General features: G+C 36.5%; 1 protein-coding gene across 2 annotated transcripts; it reads right to left on the bottom strand.

Moving 5' to 3' along the window:
• Positions 1 to 3,556: 3,556 nt before the first annotated feature.
• Positions 3,557 to 21,000, bottom strand: Riok2 (RIO kinase 2). 2 transcript variants are annotated; one of them, XM_057758891.1, is made up of 10 exons: positions 20,894 to 21,000; positions 18,851 to 18,989; positions 18,094 to 18,210; positions 15,664 to 15,839; positions 13,007 to 13,095; positions 11,896 to 12,087; positions 11,249 to 11,341; positions 8,910 to 9,434; positions 7,728 to 7,824; positions 3,557 to 3,806 (listed from the first exon to the last, which is right to left on the bottom strand). In XM_057758891.1, exons 1-10 carry the CDS (start codon positions 20,957 to 20,959, stop codon positions 3,642 to 3,644), a joined length of 1,659 nt encoding a protein of 552 aa, XP_057614874.1. In that variant the 5' UTR covers positions 20,960 to 21,000; the 3' UTR covers positions 3,557 to 3,641. The 2 variants fall into 2 exon arrangements, with proteins under 2 accessions (XP_057614874.1, XP_057614875.1); XM_057758892.1 differs by lacking the exon at positions 20,894 to 21,000 and adding an exon at positions 20,601 to 20,885.
• Positions 21,001 to 21,339: the final 339 nt, after the last annotated feature.

The raw sequence follows: 21,339 nt of genomic DNA on the forward strand, positions 1-21,339 counted from the left end.
TCCCTTTAAAGGGAGGCATATATTGTGATAATCATACCAAGCAACAAATTTATATTATAAAGCATACTTTAAGGAATTACACTGACACAACTTTGATCATGTTATGAAATTGTGTGTGGTGTGCACATGTGGAAGCTAGAGGTCAACAGCTTCCTCTATTGCTCTTCACCTTATTTAGGGTCCCTCTCAATGAAATGCAAATTTGCTGTTCTGGCTAAACTGACCTGCCGGCCTGTCCTGGGGACCCACCTACCTGTGAACCCTCACCATCTCAGTCCTGGAATTACAGACATGCAGTGTAGTATGTGCTCTTCTACATGGGTGCTAAAGATCGAAATTTAGGTCTTCATGCTTGCACAGGAAGTACTTTTCTCAATAAAGCACTTCCATTTAATTTTATTTTTTAAATAATTTAACATGTTTTGATGACATTATTATCTACAATTTACAATACTAAGACAAGAGACTTAAAAATATGATACTAAGTATCTTTGCATATGCTATTTTTCTAAGTTCTCTGGGCTTTGGAGTTATTCTCACATTCTTGATTATCACACAACTGTGAGGTCCATTAAACTATGATTATTTTAAAATTTATTGAACTTTATTTTATATGCGTTAGTATGAAGGGGTCAGATCCCCTGGAAATGGAGTTAGCGACAGTTGTGAGCTGCCACATGGGTGCTGGGAATTGAACCCAGGTCCTCTGGAAGAGCAGTCCATGCTCTTCATCACTGAGCTATCTCTCCAGTCCCCAGCTACACTGATTTTTTAACCTCCAACTCTATTATTCAGTTAAGACAGTACTTTATATAGCAATGATAAATTAAGATATAGCCTAATGCTCTATTGAGAGGTTCCAAGGGACAAAGGACATGGATAGTAAGCCTCTGCCCACCCTGGAAGAGGCTAGCAAACCTGAAGATTCAAAGATTAACTGGGTATTTGTCAGAAAATTTACCAAGTAATTGGCAAAAAGAATAGTTACTTTAAGCTACATTATCCCTGTGATTGGTATGAAATATATTATGGTTCTGAACCAACATCAAAACCATCTATCTGGTGAGAGAGATAACTCAGCAGTTAAACGCACTTGACTGCACTTCCAGTGGTCCTGAATTCAATTCCCAGCAACCACAACGTGGCTCACAACCATCTGTAATGGAATCAAGTTCCTTCTTCTCGTGTGCATGAAGACAGAGCCCTTATATACATAAAATACATAAACAACCCTTTTTTAAAAAGTCATCTATCTGCACGCTGAATAGATCAGTGGTTACCAATACCAGGTTAGTATAAATATAAGTCACATGCATGGAAAAAGCTTGTTTAATGGAGCAAAGTCAACTATTCAAGAAACTGAAAAGCAAAGTTTCTGTCAGACATGTTTTGGTAAGTGTGTTTGGGTGGATACAAAACCTATCTAACTTGGTCTGAGTTGTGGTAATATTAGGAAGGATCATTGCTTAACTATAAATGAAATAGGAAAGTCTAATGAATTTTACTAACTTTAAGCTCTATTTTTTCTTTTGTCTGAGAGAGGGTTTCTCTGTGTAGTCCTGGCTATCTTGAACAGGCTGTAGACCAGTTAGCCTTGAACTCCAAGATCCATCTGCCATGTGCTACCATGTCTGGCTAACAGGGCCTTTCTACATAACTCTAGCTGTCATGAACCTTAGTAGACTGGGCTGTCTCCTGAGTGCTTAGAATTAAAGGAAGGCACTACTACCTTGGTTCTTTGTAAGGGTTTTTGTGTGTGTATACACACTATCACAAAAGTAAAATAAAAAAAAAATACTCTACCGAGTTACATCCCTAAACCATTTTACAAATATTTACAAAAATTCTTTCATCCAGTCTTCATAACTCTATATTGTCAAATGTTCCTACTTTACAAATCACAGGAATGAACTGAAAGGCTGAAGATACTTGATACAAAGATCTAAAACTGGAAACCCTAGACTACCTCCCACCTGTGCTGTGCATCAAACAGGGTCTTGCACATCCTGATCCCCGAGAAGTATTTACTTACAACATACAGATTTAATGCATTAGGAATAGGTATAGTTTAGCGTTTTAATTATTGGCTACAGATATTTTGAAACATGTAGGTTAGAACTTATCCGGAAAGATACCCCTCACCTCTTGCAATCAGATCTTCGTTTCCAAATAAAACAAAACCTCCAAAATCCAAATCCCTTATCACTTAGTACTAAAGCTTTAACAGCTTCTACAAATCTTTGTCCAGATAGGTTAAAGCCTCTATTTCTGATTTGAATTTGTTTGGTAGATCACTTGAAATCTTAGACTATTAAGGGTAAGAACCATGTAAACCTGTCTTCTAATTTTATCAAATAGAAATGAGCTTTTTATATAGTAGGTATTCAAATCAACTCAGCCAATGGAGTAAAGCCAAGATGAGGTCATATACTTCTATTCCCAATTTGCTTTCAACACTTTGAATATAAGAAAATGTATTCCAAAACAAACATTCTGTGGTCTTATTAAGCTGTCTTCAACATTAGTTTATGTTATAAAAATACTTTTGGCAAAGTATAAAAACGGAGTACCTCAGCTTAAAGAAACAACTAAAATTTAAAGCAGGACTATGTCAACACTTCCAAAATTAGTATAACTTTCAAAGAAACTGTATCTGATATATTCCTATATCCAAATATTTAAATGAATTTAGATAATGATCTATTGCAAATAGCCAGAAGCATTAATTTCACTTAGGTAAAAGGGAATCTGATGTCTTTATCATGGAAAAACATCTATTGTATTTCTTCTATTTATCACTCTAGACATTGTTGGTCACTGTTGGTACATATTGCCATCTGGTGGTCATTTCCTGAAGAGGCTCTTCTATTACTGGTCTGTTCAGGGAAAGTTGAAGACCTACCTACATGCATCTCCATCCTTCTGAATTAGATTATGCTTGAGGAATGAAACATGGTTTATATTTTCTTTCCTGTACTAAATACTTGTTAATACTGAGGTGTGAGCACATTCTGGAGTCATGCATGTAAGAAAATGGGAAAGAGCATTTCATTCTTCATTCCTTCTCATTCTTCCACCTCCATTAGCCACACTGCTCAAACCTGAGGAAAAGCTGAATTCTGGTAGGGCTATCTGAAGTCTCTTTCCCATGACTACACAGTTAATGAAAACAGCATTGAATAGACTGAGGCTGATTATCCATTACTGACTTATCTCTACTACTGAAGTCTAAATTAACAGAAGGGGGTCAATTCACTCCAATGGCCAAATAATTGTATGTTGTCTCATATAATCCTAAAACTAACTCATCAATGACTGACTGAAGGAGAAAGGAAGAGAAAACTACAGTTTGATTTAAGCTCTTCTATTATTACATGTAAAGTCAGAACCTGCATCTGTTTAAGGTAGAAATAAAAATGATAGTTTGCAAATACTGCTAATGAAGTTAAATTTAAGAAGTTATTTTAGATTTAACAGTTATTTGAAAAACTTTAAAAAAACAATGCTTAGCACAAATACTATTAATTAGTCTCTGGAAACCAACTTTATAGTTTAAGTAGAGTTTATTTTTATATATAGTGGCTTTGGCCACTGATCAAAGGTGGATAAATACAATTATCTTTATATATATCAGAAATATATTAGTCTCCCCAAAAGCTGGCTGCTTCCAAACTAGATTTAATATTCTGCATGTTTTCTCTGCGCTGCTTGGTAAACACATTGGCTTCTCCTTTCTGTAGCCGGCGTCGGGCAGCTGACTTTTGCTGCCTTGTCAGCTGACGTTTCACCTTCTGCTTCACCAGCTCCTGGAAAGATTTTATAGTTAGTATCACTAATAACCATTCTGATAAGAAGCAGAAACTCATTAAAGCAAAGATTTACATTGCTAGTATCTTTACAATTTACAATGTTGAAGATAAATTTTTACAGTAGATAAACCAGGAGAAGCTGTTGGAAAACTTAAATACAAATTATACAGCCAAAGGGGTCAGTGTAGCATAATAGTTTAAATTACAAATCACCAGAGTGCCACCTAGTGGTCAACATGAGCACAGAGGGGAAAACCAAGATGAAAACTATTCCTTCTTGGTAAAAGACAGACATGATTTTGTAATTAATGACCACTCATGCGTGCACGCACGCACGCACGCACTCACTCACCCACCCACTCACTCACTCACTTACTCACTCACGCACTCATTCACTCACTCACTGGCAGTCTCATGTAGCCTGGTGCCAAGACTGGCCTTAAGGGAAATGTAGTCAGATAACCTTGATCTTTTAATCCTCCTGCATTCACCTACAGGTGTTAGCCACACCTGTGGTGCTGTGGACTGAAACACGACTGAGGGCAGCAGTCATTCATGGGAAGTCTTCACAGGGTTTCTAGAGATGCAGAACATCATCTCATATTTAATGACCAAAAATTCAAACCACACGTAGTTAAATGCCGTAAGTACAAATGACAACTGACAATTTAAAGAAAAATTGAAGATTCAGTTCACAATGATCTTTTCTTCCTCAACAGCCCCAATTCAGAACAATGTACAAATTCTATAAGGTAATTGTGTGTGTGTGTGTGTGTGTGTGTGTATGTGTAAAGAAACACCTGGACACAACATAAAGTAAATACTACGTGTTAGCAAGGCAATGGTGGTGCACACCTTTAATCCCAGCACTTGGGAGGGGGAGGCAGGTGCGAGTTCCAGGACAGTTAGGGATACACAGAGAAATCCTGCCTCAAAACAAATGAACAGAATACATAGTTACTTTTGCAATTAAATGAAAATGAATAAAAAACACCTCTTTTTGTTGAAAAGTAAAAACATTTTTCTATTAGATATAGCCACATGTGTATTTATTAAAAGGCAATATATCTTAATCACTTAATTCTGTTGCACTCAAGGACAGAATTTACAAATGACTAGTGGCTGTGTTAAGAGTTTATGTCTAGTTTTCAAAAGAACCTAGATTTGACTCCCAGCAATGTAAAAGTCCAATAAATAGAACGATCAAAGAGGAAACAGATGTTATGTTTATAACTTCAAGGAATTTAAGCACTTTTGCCTTTGTATAGGCAAATCACCAAGTTCACTGAGGTAACCGTTTGTCACTGTTACAAAATAGAAGGAAAACAGTATGAGAAAAATCTCAAAAGAAGTTAGGAGTACAGCCTGTAATCCTAGCAGTCAAGAGGCAGAGGCATGACAATCAAGAGAGAAAGAAAGGGTATGGACCAGACTGTAAGGATCTGGGGTAAGGGGAAACTGTGAGCAGCATATATTATATAAAAAATTATTTTCTGATGGAGGAGGGTTATCTGTCTATCTGTTGCTTTCATTCGTTAATTAATAAAGAAAACTGCTTGGCCTGATAGGTCAGAACATAGGTAGGCGGGGAAGACAGAACAGAATGCTGGGAAGAAGGGAAGTGAGGCAGTTGCCATGATTCTCCTCTCCGAGATGAACACAGGCTGATCTTTCCGGTAAGCCACCACCTTGTGGTGCTACACACATTAATAGAAATGGGTTAATCAAAATGTGAAGAGTTAGTCAGTTAGAGGCTAAAGCTAATGGTCCAAGCAGTGTTTAAATGAATACAATTTGTGTGTTGTTATTTCGGGTGTAAAGCTAGACGTGCTGCTGGGCGGGACGAAAAGCAGGCCTGCTCGGCTCAACACTACAATTTTCAATTAAAAAACCCCCCAAAAACAAAGTCTGAGGTCAGTCTGGTCTGCACAGAAATCTTTGTTCATGGAGTTAGGCTGAGGGTCTTACCCCTCCTTAGAACACAGGCTCATATATTACAATTCACAACACTCAAGACAAAAGACTTGAAGACTCTAAAACCACTGGCTACAAGAGCCTGGGAAAGAGAAAAGGACAAGAGTAGCTTAATGTCTTAAATATGCATAGACAATTGTTATCTGAGCCACAGAGAAGGCAATTACATTTCAAGAATTTTACCTTCATTGGTCTAGCAAATTCTAAAGGTTTCTGAAAGGCCCCAGAACTATAATATAAACTACTGTTAATACTTTTATTCTTTTGTGCGTGCATGCATGTACAGTATATATATATGTGTGTGTGTGTGTATACATACATACACACACACATCCTTGTTGTGTGTACATGTGCACAGGTATGTATGTGTACATGCTCACGTATGCTGTCTTACTGCATCACTCCCCAGCTTATTTTCTGAGATAGGTCATCTCACTGAGCCCGGAGCTCACCAACTTGACTAGCTGGCCAGGATTACAGATATAGCCGCTATGCCTGGCTTTTTATGTGGACACTAGGGATACAAACTCATGAAAGCCTCTTCCCAGCTTGAATTTTTACTTTATTCCTGATAGCTCTCACTCATTTAATACTATAATATTTCATTCTATCCAAAACAAAACATTCTAACTCATTAATGACACATCTGAATTTTTAATAACTTTAGAAAAATGAAGTTATTTCTTTTGAATTAATTTCTATGTAGCCATTTCATCTCATTTCTTCCCTTCTAAACGGTTTCCTTCATTGTTCACTGAGCAAATTATCTCTAAAAAACTGGCTTTAATATCACACAATTTTACATAAACAGAAGGAAAGAATCCAACACAATTATGACTTTAATATATGAAAAATTTGATATATTACTATTATTTCACTTTCTTAATGTTAGACAGAAAATCATTTTTAGAAAGTGCAATTAAACAGTACTCATCAAAAACACTGCCTAATTCTGAAATAAGGTGGGTGGGTTGTAAATTGCACAGTAGTTGCCAAAGAATTGGGAAAGTAAGCAAACTCAACATAGTTTTGCTTGAGTCTCAACAGGAGTATTGACTTGTAAATCCCTGCTCTTTCCAAATGTCAGGAATGAATGAAATCCATAATCCTGACCACGGAGAGGGAGAAACAATTCCTCCACAGGCCACTGAAAGGGGTTTGCTTTGTGAGGTGTAATAACCTCCAGACTGATTCCTCCTTCTGTAAGTCAGAACAAAGGCTGGCTTACATGCCAGAAACCTTAGTTGGATAGAATATTTTGCTCATTGTCCTGTTTAGAAAATGTCCCTTTTGTAAACTGTTTGGATACTACTGCCAAATGTCAAAGGAACCAACAAAACTTTGATACCAAAGACATTTAAAATTACCTACTTCCCAGAATGTAAAAAAGTGAGGATGGAACTCCTTCAAATTTCAGCCATATTGCTGTGGCGTTACCATTCTGCAAAATCATATAACTTTCTTTGTTAAAAAAACAAACAAAAAACCCCCAAAAAACAAGGAGGGAATGAGAAATGGCTCAGCAGTTAAGAATGCTGACTGCTCTTCCAGGGACCAGGGTTCAAATTCCAAGCACCCATATTGCAGCTACAAACTGTCTTTAACTCCAGGATCTGACACCTTCATACAGTCATCTGTTCTGGCAAAACAGCAATGCAAACAAAATAAAAGTAAATGAATTACCACTAAAAACAAACAAACCAGATGAATCACATGGAAAAATATAAAATCCCATCTGGATCCAAAATACTTATGTTGCTCTATCCTTGGAAACTGCTTATTCCAGGTAACTGCTTATTCTCTTGCTAAACTGAGTGCTGTTAATTTTATAGCATTAACATATGAGATCCAAATATCTAAATGACCTGAAACTTTCACAATACCTAAGTTCACTACTCTCCCCACAGCACTGGCCCAAACAGCTGGTACACGTGTAAAACTTACTGGAGGAATTGTTGAACAGCTTAGGATACTGCCTGTAGATGTAACACTCAGGGTTCTTGCTCTATGCTGAGTAACACTCTTCATGCTATCTTCATCTCTAGAAAAACCAAAATTTAAAAAATACACAATTTATGTTAATTGTATATTTTACAGTGAAGCTTATGATGAAATGCCTCAGAATTATATTTACAAAAGCATAAAGTGAAACTACTTTAACTCAGTCCACTGTATTTGAACATTCATGAAATGCCTGACAAGTCACCATCAAACTTTCCAAAGAGAATGTTTCAATAATTGAAATTTATCATTTTCCCACAACTCATTAGTGTTTTTCACTAAATGATATAAATCTATTTATCACATTCTGAGTGTCTTTCTTGCTACCTTCTGAACAAAAGCAGACATAATACAGACAGATATAATATTCCCATTCTTTCTCTGAGACAGGTGGCCTTATTTGTAGCCAAGGCTGATCCTTCTACCTCAGACCTCAAGTATAAGTGCAAGGGTATGTACCACCATGCCTAGCCATAGACAGAAGTACTCTGAAATTGCCTTATAAAGCATAATGAAAAGTATAATCATAGATACATCTATGCTTTCCAATGTGCAATATTTTAATACAAACAATATATAAGAAAATATGAACTGATAGCCAGTATTTTTCTAGAACATCTATTTCTCAAACTTTCATTTATCTTTCTGTATGAATGGTACACGCCACAGCATGTACGTGGAGGTCAGAGAACAATTTGCAGGAGTCAGTTCTCCCCTTCCACCATGTTGGTCCTGGGAATTGAACCTGGGTCATACTTGGCAGGAAGTGACTTTATCTTCTCAGTCACTGTCCTAGCCTAATATACATAGTAAGTGTATTAATAAAGCAGAACAACTTACCGTGTCTAGAAACAGTTCTATTTATTAAAAGAGCTGCATTAATTCTATGAAGTCATTGGTTTTAGTTAAAGACAGAAATCTGTGACATTTAGTCAACAGACTATTTGGAATCAGATCAATTGAAGAGACAAATTTGTTTCAATATGAAAAAGCTTTCATTTTACACAGGATGGCACAGCACAATTATGTCATAGCATTTGTTCTTTTTCAAATATGTTCCCTCATCAGAGTCAAAGAACAGACTGATCTCAAGATTAAAGGCAAAAAGAAAACAAGAATCTATACCTGAAAGGCCTGAACTCCTTGTTCAATGATGACAAGGCAATCAGATCGGAGCACTCATCTTCACACTCTTCAGAGTCAGCAAGGCTTTTCCACTGACCTGTCTGGCCATCATGTCTGGTATCATTGTCAGTTCTATTGCTCTCCTCAGAAAACCCAGTAACAGAACTGGGGGCAAGAACCTGACTTTTCATTTCTTCTAAAGCTTGATTTAATTCAGTCACTTCAAAACTGGAAACATCAGCACTCTGCTCTGATAAACTGTCTTCCTTTATTTGCTTCAGGTCTCCAGATGAGAAGCAACAGTCGCCACCTGATTGATCTACTGGGTTCAGTTCATTTTCCATTTCCGACGAACAAAGTTTGTGTTTTTCTAATACCTCTTCATCAGAGAATGAGAAGTCAGATTCCTCTTCTGTTTCAGTAATTTTATCATCTGGACCTACTGGATGTAGCAGTTCATCATCTGCTTGCATTTCTTTTGTGTAACCACTGGCGGAGACCTCAACGTCAAGAGAATCCTCCCTCCTAAGGAAAGAAGGTACCGGCATCGAATAACAAAGAAGATCTCTAAGATGAACAGCACCACTCTAATAAATGATGAATCTTAAGGGAATTCAAATGGCCTTCTACATTTTTATCTTAAACAGTTAAATTACTTAACTATGCAAATATAAAAGATATTTGAAGAATAAAATGACTAAAAAGCAAAATAATAAAAAGATTATAGAAACCAGTTGATTTTTATTAACTTAGTAAATTAACTTTCAAAAAGGGTGAGGATTGCTTTTTAAGCCTAACATAATCATCATGATAGAGGCTTCATCCAGCAACTGATAGGAACAGATGTAGAAACAACTCATGGCCAAACATTAGGTGGAGCTCAGGGATTCCATGGTAGAGGGGGGAAGGATTGTAGGAGCCAGAGGGGTCAAGGACATGGCCAACAGAATCAACTAACCAGGGTTCATAGGGGTTCAGAGACTGAGGCACTAGTCAGGGAATTTGTAGGATTTGACCTAGGTCCTCTACAAAAGTTATGCTTGTGTAGTTTGGTGTTCTTGTGGGACACCTAACAGTGGAAGCGGGGGCTGTCCCTGACTCTTTTGCCTGCTTTTGGGACCCTTTTTCTTCTACTGGGTTGCCTCATCCAGTCTTCATACGAAGATATGTACCTAGTCTTACTGAAACTTGTTAGGCCATGTTTGGTTGATATCTCTAAGAAGCCTCTTCTTTTCTGAAGGGAAAGAGAGGAAGAGTGGATCTGGAGTGGAGGAGGTAAGGGAAACTGAGGTCAGGATGTAATATATGAGAGAAGAATAAACAAATCAATTAAAAAATAATTATAAATATTTCAAATAAAGGGATAAAAGGAAAAAAGATTGCTTTTTAAACAACAAATCTCAAACCAGGAAATATCTTAAAAGTGTATAAAACCAATAGAGAAATATAAACTAAAAAATATAATTTGAAAAAAAAAAACAAGGATGGAGGCATGGCTCATCACTTTTCTAGTGGAAGGTGGTTTGGTTCCTAGCACCCACCCAGCTGCAGATCTCACGCTCTCTGGTCTCTGTTGGTACTTGCACTTATGTGCACATATTATGTGTTGGGTAGCATGTTGTCAACTTACACCCTAGGGAAAGAGGGAACCTCAATTGAGAAAATATACCCATTACATTGGTCTACAAGCAAGCTTGTGCATTTTCTCAATTCATGATTGAAGTGAGAGAGCCCAGCTCACTTAGAATAGGGTCTCCCCAAACTGGGTGGTCCTGGGAGGTTTAAGAAAGTAAACTGAGCAAGCCAATAAGCAATACTCCTCCAGGGCTTCTGCTTCAGTTTCTGTCTCAAGGTCCCTCTGCCCTGGATTGCCCTGATGAAGGACTGTAACCTGTGAGTCAAATAAACTCTTTCCTCCCTAAGCTGCTTTTGATAATGGTATTTTATCACAAGTAAAACCCTAATCAAGAAATGCATGTAATTAAAAATAAAAAGTAAAATCTTAAAAAACAAAACACCATTTTCACTAAGATTTGTCACCTGATTTCTTATAAATTTCTTATGAACATTTGATACTACATTCAAAATACAATGAAAAGAGTTGACTTCATAAGAAAATAAATTCAAATCCAAAAAGTTCAACTGTAGCATCTTAATGGACTGACAGCAAATATTTTCAAATCTTCAAGTTTCATTTATGTACTGTAGAGCAGTGAAACTCAACAGCAACTACATGATGTGTGTCTAGACGTTATTTCAGACAAAACAATTAACTTTAGAATTAAGCAAATAAATCTATCAAAGGAGTTCAATCATTATAGGCAGTACTAAATACAAACCTGATGTCACTAAAGGTTGGGTAGAGTTCACTTTCATAGCCAAAACGTTTCATGAAGAATTCTCTAATGCATTTAACATCTCTGTCAAAATACCTGTAAAAGTAAACATTTGGTTTTAGTGCTGTCTTTCCTATCTACTGTCTATTTCTCTACTTCTGTACAGGACACATAACATTTCCGCGTATCTAACTCTGTAGACCAGGGTGGCCTTGAATTCACAAGAGATCGCCTGCCTCTGCCTCTCAAGTGCTGGGATTAAAGAATGCACCACCACCACCTGGCTTCTCTGATTTCTTAAAGTCTTGTTTGAATAAATTGGCTCCATGGCTAAGAAAGCTTGATTTGAATGTCAAGTAAAATTCTTCTGTTTTCTTCATTGTAGTTTATATATTAGAGCTTGAACACACAAGATAAGCATAATGATAAGGTCTAAAATTGAATCTAAATATATTTTTTTCTACTTTAAAATACTGAGTAGTATTTTATTTTCCTCTTATGGGGAAAATTCTAGCGTAGTCCGATATAAAAAAACCAAAATTCCATCATTGAAACAATTTACCGATCTAAATAGAAAACTGGAAAATTATGAATAAAAATGTTCTATGATACACAAAACATACACAACTAGAACCAGTTTTAGCACATACCATTCAGCATTTGGATGGGAAGTGGAAACCATCTGTGGAAAATCAATCATGGTGATGTGGTCATCTTTATCCAATATGAGATTGAATTCATTGAAATCTCCATGAATCAGCCCATGATTTCCCAGTTTGACTATTAGGTCCATAGCTTCATCATAAACTGATGAAGGGTCTTCAACATGATGTATTTGACACCTAAAAGTAAGGAAATTATAAATAGATTATTTGTACATGTTCATGATTTTAATAAGTATAAAAATGCATTTCACTTCCCAACCTTCCCAGCTTCCTCATAAAAAAAAAAAAAAAAGTTCAAGACAATTTCTTCTATGCTTTTTTTTTCAGTCATTTCCATTTCTAGTCAGCTGACTCCTTTCCTTGAAATACTTTCTTCACTTAACTATCAGGCAGCATGTCATTCAGATTTCAGTCCTTATTATCATTAATTTCTCATTTATTTCACATTCAAATTCAATCCCAAAATAATTCATGTTGCTACCTGTGGAATCTGAGCATTTTTCATTTTCTTTATGACAATTAAAGATATTATCATTGCCTGGACTGCTATACATTTTCTAACTTCATTCCCTGACTATTTCTTGGATCTGACTGTTCACATTTCCCTTCCTCCTGACCATGCCACCTTAGTCACTCTGGTTTGTTTTCTCTCCAACCACGACTATGAACACACAAGGACCAAAGCCCTTCCTTTACCTGGAATATTGCCTTAGCTAGGTTCCTAAGATTCCACCCCGTGAATGACACTTTCCTATCTTACATTAAATAGGAATTTCCCACCTCCAGTCTTCACTGATCTTTATCAATAGAGTTTATTAACACACTAGATATACTATGTATTTCCTTTTTCAGTTTGAGGGCAGGAACTTTTTTTGTTCACTGTTGAACTTGAAAGTATTGGTATACAACAGATTCTTCAAAAATACTGAACAAACTAATTCACAAATAGCAGAGATGATGAACTGAATAAAACTAAGTTTTCAACATATTTTTTGCCTACCTCTTACATTCCAAAAACTTAGTAAGTTTTACTTAAAAACATGAACCTTAAATTCATTTATTAGAACCTATGTTTTCAAGCTTAATGAATACTTACAGGGGATAGCCATCAATGAGTTCCATAATCACTGCATGGCGATTATAATCAATTGGTTTGGGAACTGGAAATTTCCTCTCATACAATGCCTAAAATGTAAAAATACAAAAAGCTAATAAAATCTGTTTTTTAAAAGAAAAGAAGAATGCATTTTTATACAACAAGGCTTTCCAAAATTTTAGTCAACCTAGGGGTATTTAATGCACAGTTTACTTACTGCAAGAATTAGCCATACATAAAAATAAATTTAAATTTCTTTGAATTAACTTTCCCTCTTAAATTGTTCAATTACTATATATTCTGTACTGTGATTACGGAAAAAAAAAGCTATAAAGTCCCTTAGAGCATTTCCTTTCTGTTTTTAAAGTCCCTATCACTTGTTGATGTGTGCTCACACTATTGCAATAGAAATAAATTTTGATTTTTCTGGCATAAGAAGTCAGTCATTCTGAAGGTGAGGCACTTTAGTCTGTAATCACTGATATAGCTCTCCAGAATACATGATGTGATACAGTAAGCAACAAGTATACACAGATGCTACCTTAGACCGTTCAGACCTTTCCTCCTGATATCTGGAATCCAGCATTTCTACCATTCCACTAGTGCTCCACCTCCTGCCACCACACTTTCTTTACCCATGGACCAGTATCAGACCAGATGCTTATGCAAATGCATAATTTTACAAGTATCTACAGTGATGTAAGTATTTTATTTCATTTTGAACAATTTTTGTATTTTTGTTGCCCAGATTTCAAAGTTCTTTTTAACTGTCTAGTACAAATTCTTCTAGCCAGTACCAAAAGTATAGCCAGGACAGTCACTTCAGAGCCACCTATACACAGGGTTCACATCCTCTCATATCCTGGCCTATACTTGATCTTCCGCAAAGTCCTTTCCTTAAAGTCACATCCATCTTTACGAATCCACTCAATTCCCTTTCACTTCACAGTATCTTCCTCTTCACGTTTACTTCAAAATATAAACTTTTCTTTGTGTCTGTTATTTTCCCAACTTTAAATCAGTCTACACTAACTATTCAGTCATTTACCCTGTATTACCACAGTACTTAAATTTAAAAGCTTTCTATTCAGCCACTACTTTCTGTGGATAGGAACTGAAATAGTTCCCAGAAATTTTTGTTCACTTTATTTTTAAAGAGTTGTACATCAGGCTGGGCGGTGGTGGCACACGCCTTTAATCCCAGCACTCGGGAGGCAGAGACAGGCGGATCTCTGTGAGTTCGAGACCAGCCTGGTCTACAAGAGCTAGTTCCAGGACAGGCTCCAAAACCACAGAGAAACCCTGTCTCGAAAAACAAAAAAAACAAAAAAACAAAAAAACAAAACAACAAAAAAAAGAGTTGTACATCAATACAGACCAGTTTTAACAAGTCTTGGCAACATGAGAACATATTATAACCTAGGTTATATAAACATTAGTCTAGAACAGCAGTTCCCAACCTGTGGGTCATGACCCATTTGGGGGCTGAAGGACCCGTTCACAGAAAGCCAACTAAGACCATTGGAAACACAAATATTTATATTACTATTCATAACAGTACAAGATTACACTTATGAAGTAGAAACAAAAACAACTTTTTGGTTGGGGGTCACTACCGCATGAGGAACTATATTAAAAGGTGGCTGAGAACCACTGGCCTGGAGCTTAGGTTACAGTGCAGCTCCCAAGTCACAGCCTTACCTTAGTCTTTTCCTTTTGGGAAAATATCAATGCATTTAAGAACACCTATGTGCAACCCGGTTCTCTTTCTGTACCTTCAATCTGAATATACTTAAAAAGCATCCAGTACTGTTTGGAGGCCAAGATGCATCGGCCAAGATGCATCGGCCAAGATGCTTCCTTATAGTATAAGGGAGAAAAAGGAATAACAGGATCAGAAGTCTTGTTTATCCTGCCTTAAGAGTTCTCCTACCACTATTAACAAATAAAGGATCGGATTAAATAAACTATTCTAAGAAATAGGGCTTACAAGCAGCAGCCGCTTTCACACTACAGTAATTCAAAGCAACTAAAAAGAATTTTTTTGTTGTTGTTGTATGCGGAAATCAAACTAAAACCTGGACCATCTGGCCCAGAGGGTAAAGGCATTATATAGCAGACCTGCCTTCTATCCCAGAGACTCAGGATGGAAGGAAATAAGTGAATCCTGCAAGTTATACACACATACATATTAAAATGTAAAATCTAAACTAAAAACAATGAATAAATTCCAACAAATTGTACCAGACAGACTAACTTTTCTATTAAACTTGGTTGTTGATAATATTTAAGTATTAAAGATATTTTTAAAAATCTACGTGGCACTTATTTTTAAAGGTAATAGATACCATTTTATTATACAAATATGTAAATTAATATTTTTTTCTCATTATGTTAAAGAAAAACACTAGTCAACTTATCTGAAACAAAATTTCCAGACACTGCTTTCAATAAAAAACACATTTATACAGTCACACACATAAACTGGAATAACAACAAAATACCTTCATTAAGGAAGCCAAGAGGAGGAAGCCACCAGGAAAAGAACAAAATCAACAGAGTTCAAGTGGACTTAGGGACTGAGTGGGGAGTCATTAAGGTCTTTGTAATGGTTGGTTATAATGAGCTACAGGTTAACCTTTTTCATTAAAAAATACCTTCATATAGGCAAATTCCTTCATGGCAGAGAGACGGGATAAATAAAGCCAAGAAACATTATGCCTGTGCTTATGGTAATCACGCTTGTTTTTCAGATTTCTAAAGGAGGTTCTTCCTAGTCTGTGAAGCTTCAGTGCAAACTGCTGCCCTTCTTCATTTGCAACAATGTAAATATCTAGAGCAAAAATTGTAAAAGCATTGTTAGGACACTGTAACTGCAGTGGCTTAGTTTATCTGTCTTCATTGTATCTGCTATCTTTCCTAATATTTCTTGTGTAAAACATTTTATATCCTAACTGACAACCCAGAATGTGTTCATATGTTTCACTATAAAAGAAAGCAGAGATGTACTTAGCCAAAGGGTACTACTGCTTTCAAAGATGCTAAGTACTTACATTTATCATTATGTCAAAACAATCATTCAATTCACTGAGAAAGCATTTCTAGTGAAACTCACTGTGCTAGGGAGCCAACACAGGCCTTGCACACAGCAGGCCAGTGCTCTATCCTATGATTACATTCTCAGTCCAAGAAACGGATTTAACACCTTCTGTTCCAACACGTTCAATTCAACTGCTTTTATGACCAGTAAGTTAGAATTTAATTTTGCAAGTAAACTAGTGATCTTCTTACTAAGTAATTTATCAACTATCAAAGTAAGTTATTTGTAATGCTGACATTTAGAATATTCTAAGTACATTAAGAAATTTTAATAATTTATATTAAAAATAAGCTACCATACCTTATTGACAGAATATAAATCATTACACATTTTTGAAACTTGGTAATAACAAAATTTATACACTTTCTACCCTGTTATGGACTGAACTGTGTTCCTCAAAATTCCCCCACTGAAGCACTAAACTTTAATGTATCTACCTAAAGAAAGGAACTTCCATTACTACTCATAACTAAGAATAAATGAAACTCAAATCACTACTGCTCAGAAACTGGTAAAAACCAAAGAGCAACCATTCTACTGTAACACTGTACAGTTATGAGAAAGATACCTGCTGGTATACAATGTCAACAAGAGTAAAGAACACACAAAAATTAGGGCATAAGATCCTGAGTAATGTTTACTTTCACCCTTGGCTATGATTTCATGTGAACACAAAAATAACTCCAAATACACATAAATGGAGCTGTTCTTATACAGAAAATTTTTCAGATTAAACAAGAAATAGTCTTAGCTATGAGATATAATCAACAGAAAATTATCTGAAATGTGGATTTGAAATAAGATTAGATTTTATTGTACTTTTCTATTTTTGCAATGTTAATACTTACTTTAGTATTCAATTAATTTTTTAAATTAATTAAAAAATAAACAGAATGTTTCATAACAACTTAGTTTTCAAAGCTGAAGTATTTACAATAGTTAATTCATAATTTAAAATTCAAAAGTAACGACTGAAAGCAAAAACGATTAACAGGAAGGTTATGTTACCCAGAGGGATAGTCCACTGTGTGTATACATTCATATTCATGTGTACATGCTCTCATCTCCCCACTCCAACTTAGTATTCTATCTGCATTATTTTTTTTTTTACTTTTTTTTTGGCAGGGTTGTTTTTTTCAAGAGAGTTTCTCTGTGTAGTTCTGGAGCCTATTTTGGAACTTGTTCTGTAAACCAGGGTAGCCTTGAACTCAGAGATTTGCCTGCCTTTGCCTCTCAAGTGCTGGGATTAAAGGCGTGTGCCACCACCACCCGGCCTAGCATTACTTCTTAAATACATACCACAACTTAACATATAAATACAGAAGGCATACTAATCATAGAGAATCTCATAGGGAACTTTTTCAGTAGGTTTCTTAATAATTATTGATTTCCAAGTTTAATTTTGCTTACCCATAAATTAGATAGAAAGAACTGTAAAGAACAAAAATGGTATACAGGAGGCTACAGTTCAAAGACTCATCTTCTGTCTTTATTCTTGTCCCTCACCTCTCACAGAGGAAGCAAATGAATATACAATGGTATTTTAAAATCTTTGGTTCTGTGTTGCTGGGACAGAACGATGTACCTGTGGCACTGATACTATCTTCCATTACTTTCTTTTGAAACATACTTTTAATTATTACAAATGCATACTTTATCGGATATAAAATAAGAGCAAATACAATATTTACCAAAGATGTAAGCTATTAAAAGAATATTAGGGCCTGAAGTGTAGCTGAGTGGCAAAACATGTGCTAGCATATATAAACCCTGGAAATTCTTGGTATTACTAAAATGATAGTAATGGATTTATGAAGGTAATTATACCCTACTAAATTACTGTTAACAAATACAACAAACTGGCTAACGATCAACTTTCTGACTTACTGTTAACTTTGACTATGTAACAAAATGAAAGAATGTTTTCTCAAAGTAAAATAAAAACTTAAGCAAAGACAATGCTTTCAACAATGCTATTAGTACATACCTGACTCTTTGCCAACACCCATTTGGTTTCCAACAGACTCAACTACCTGTCTAGAAGACAGTGTTTTCAAAGCTAGGTAATCATAACCAGCATTTGTCAACCGATAGCCCTGGACAGCTAGACAAAAATTAGATAAGAACATCATTTAGTTGTACTGCAGCAACAAGATACATCAACTCAAGCATTAAAGATCAAAGTCTTTGCAAGAGAAAGATAAATTACCCAAACTTGTAAATTCCCAATCTCTTCTCTACTACAGAACTACTTAAGTGTGATTCATGTATGGACATCAGCTTAAGGGTCTGTGCAAAGATATGCACATAAACACAAAGGTATTTAAGTTCAGGATATTTTATATTGACCTGACCATGAATTTATGCCTATTTTTGTATATAACCATTATCCTCTTTTTCCAATAACTACTTTCTCTTATATTTATAAAAGATCTCTGACAGGTCTTTAAACCTTCAACCCCCATCACAGAAGGCTTGAGAAGAAATGCTCCAGAGACCTGCGAGTGGATGGTAACTATATGACTGTCCTCTTTGCTCTGCAGTGTGCTCTTGCTACCTTATCTGCCCTCTTTGATTTGAGTGGACTCCGTGATTGTTTTTGACCAATTCAATATGGCAGAAGAACATGTGAGTTCTTGGTTGTCTAATCAAGCAACCTGTACTTCATGTCCTTTGAAGGTTGGCTCTACAGAAAGCCAATTAGCTGAAAACTGACAAAAAAAAAAGTAGCATAAAATACTTACTTTTAGTACGTTCCCAAGCTATAAGTTTATGCTTCACTAATTCTCTCAAAACTTTATTACAGCCACCATGTTTCAGACTGGCTATAGAAGCAATCAAACTGCAGGGAACAATTTCATGGTTCTTCATGCCCATTTCAACCTGAAATTAAAGGAATCATTATGATGCCATAAGCAACACAAAGCCTTGCCTACTAAAATAATGCCAAGATATTAGCCTCTTGAAACTTTCCCAAAGTAGATCTCTAGCCTCAGATGTGTAGCCTAACAGGAACAGATAGTGAGAAATGTGCTGTTAAGCAAAATGTAAGCTAAAAGTATTAATAGGCATTACCATGGTTATACTGTCACTAGGTAGAATGATCTTCGGGTACTGTTGGCCAAACAGAAAGGTTAAGGCACTATATGACTATAATTCTACAATACAGTTATTTTCGTCTCCACCTAAATTCCTTCTTGATAAATACAGTTAACCACTGATGTCTCTTAACTTCAAGAGTAAAAACTGTTAATTCTTGAAAAACACACGGCTGATAATAAAATACTTAACACCTAAACACCTGTCTTAAAAGCCACAGACATCCCAGATAATAAGCATAATTGAGATCATTGATATAGAGGCAAGGAAGTTCACAGAAAGAGGGCAAGGAAGACAACATTGGCAGCATCCATCTGAGCCTGAAATGTTACGTCCAATACTAGGTAATTCCTTGGGGACCTCAGAAATTACGGAGGAAAAATCTGTTCCTCTGAAGTCTCACCATAACTAAGCATTTAAGACTTTTTAACTCATTTTTAAAGTTCTGTTTCTGCTTCTCTAATCTTTTAATACACTTCTTGACTACTTTATTTTTTGTCAGACATTGGGAAATAAGTGAATGTACTGAGAAGAGATGAAAAGTCATTATTTTAAAATACCATTTAAAGAATAAGTCTAAGTTAATTAAGGCAGCTGTCGGAGAAAGTGCATGCCAAACTTATTATGGATCTTGCATTTGATAGATTAATTTTTAAATGCTACCTTGACTACAAAGGCTTAAAACAATACATGAACCAGACAACTCACATTACATATCCTATTATGTAACATGGTCCTTCTCCTTACCAAAAGACAGTGACTCCTAAACAAAGACTGACTTATTACAATCTTAGATGTACGTCCTTATTTCTGTGCAATGAGATTAAAGCTACACAATCAAATTTTGTCATTTTCCCAATTAAAACATTCACTGGCTTCCATATGTAATGTTCACTAGGCCTGAAAGGGCAAGTCTACATGATTTGGTTCTCACGTTTTCCATGTACATCTTCAACTATTGGACACAGTCACACTGGCCTTTCCTTTGTTTGAAGATTTTCCATCTCTGGGTTTTTGCTCTAATTTCAACTCTCTCCAAGGACACTTCTCCTGTAGGTAATAGACCCCTCATTTGGGGTTGGCGACAGGACACAAACCAACTTTGTGGTTTGATTAAAATAGAAGTACTCTTGGATTCAGGCAGTCTCCATCACTCACTATAGTAGTACCATTTTCTACCACATGCATACTTTCTATTTTATCCTTCGTCACCCTCACGATCCTTATTACTTGATAATGACATTATTAACTTTCTTACTGGATTACTTGACGACGAAGGGTATCCCCCCGTCTGTTTTGCACTCTATTGAAGAGCCTAAATTGTTACTAAAACCGGACTAATGTGTTTTTCTGAGTGGAGACATTACGTGGCTGGGTCTATTACTGGGAACCTACCAAAGACTCTGCCTACTTTGGAGGCCAAGGATCACTGAAGTTTCTCGGGCAGCAGAGACGCGAGAGCTTCTGAAGCAAGACGAGGAGCGGTAAAGAAGGCTTTGCAGTCTTTAGGAAAAGAAACCTTCTTCCACAAAAGCTTAGTGAAAGTCAGACCTTGGACCCCTTTACCCAGATCGCAGACTCGGCCACAACCCACAGACCAGAGCCCTCACGCTCAGCTTCCAGCGATTTTAGAGGAGCAGGAAGAGGATGCCGCCGGGATGGATAGGCGAGAAAGGTGTGCTTCTTACCGCGGTCAGAACCCTGAAGTCATCGCGGCTCATGTACCTCAGCTTGGCTACATTCACCTTCCCCATGCTTGCCGAGCTGCCGGACCGACGCGCACCCCGAACACGCTGAGCAGCTGGGTAATCTCGCGGGCTTTCCGCGGGCTGCGGACCCGCGCAGGCGCTCTGTATCTGTGGTTCCTGTTAGTAGGTAAGAACTCGTGCTTAACTGGTATTGAAAAATGCTCTATTTTCTGGACTTAGAACAAAAAATTACGTAATGGAGATTATTCAGCATTTTTATGTTTTTTTTTTTTAAAAAAAAAAACGCTAGCCTAACCTGGCGGGTTGCAACTGTTTCTCATAATATGGCACGTTACTTTTCAGAGCTGCCAGGACCTGAACCGGAAATGGGGCTCCACTTCCGGAAGCAACAGCGCTCAGGTTAGAGGAGGGGCGGATTTTGTCGC

The sequence above is a fragment of the Chionomys nivalis genome, chromosome 2 (assembly GCF_950005125.1).
Source record: "Chionomys nivalis chromosome 2, mChiNiv1.1, whole genome shotgun sequence".
NCBI lineage: Eukaryota > Metazoa > Chordata > Mammalia > Rodentia > Cricetidae > Chionomys > Chionomys nivalis.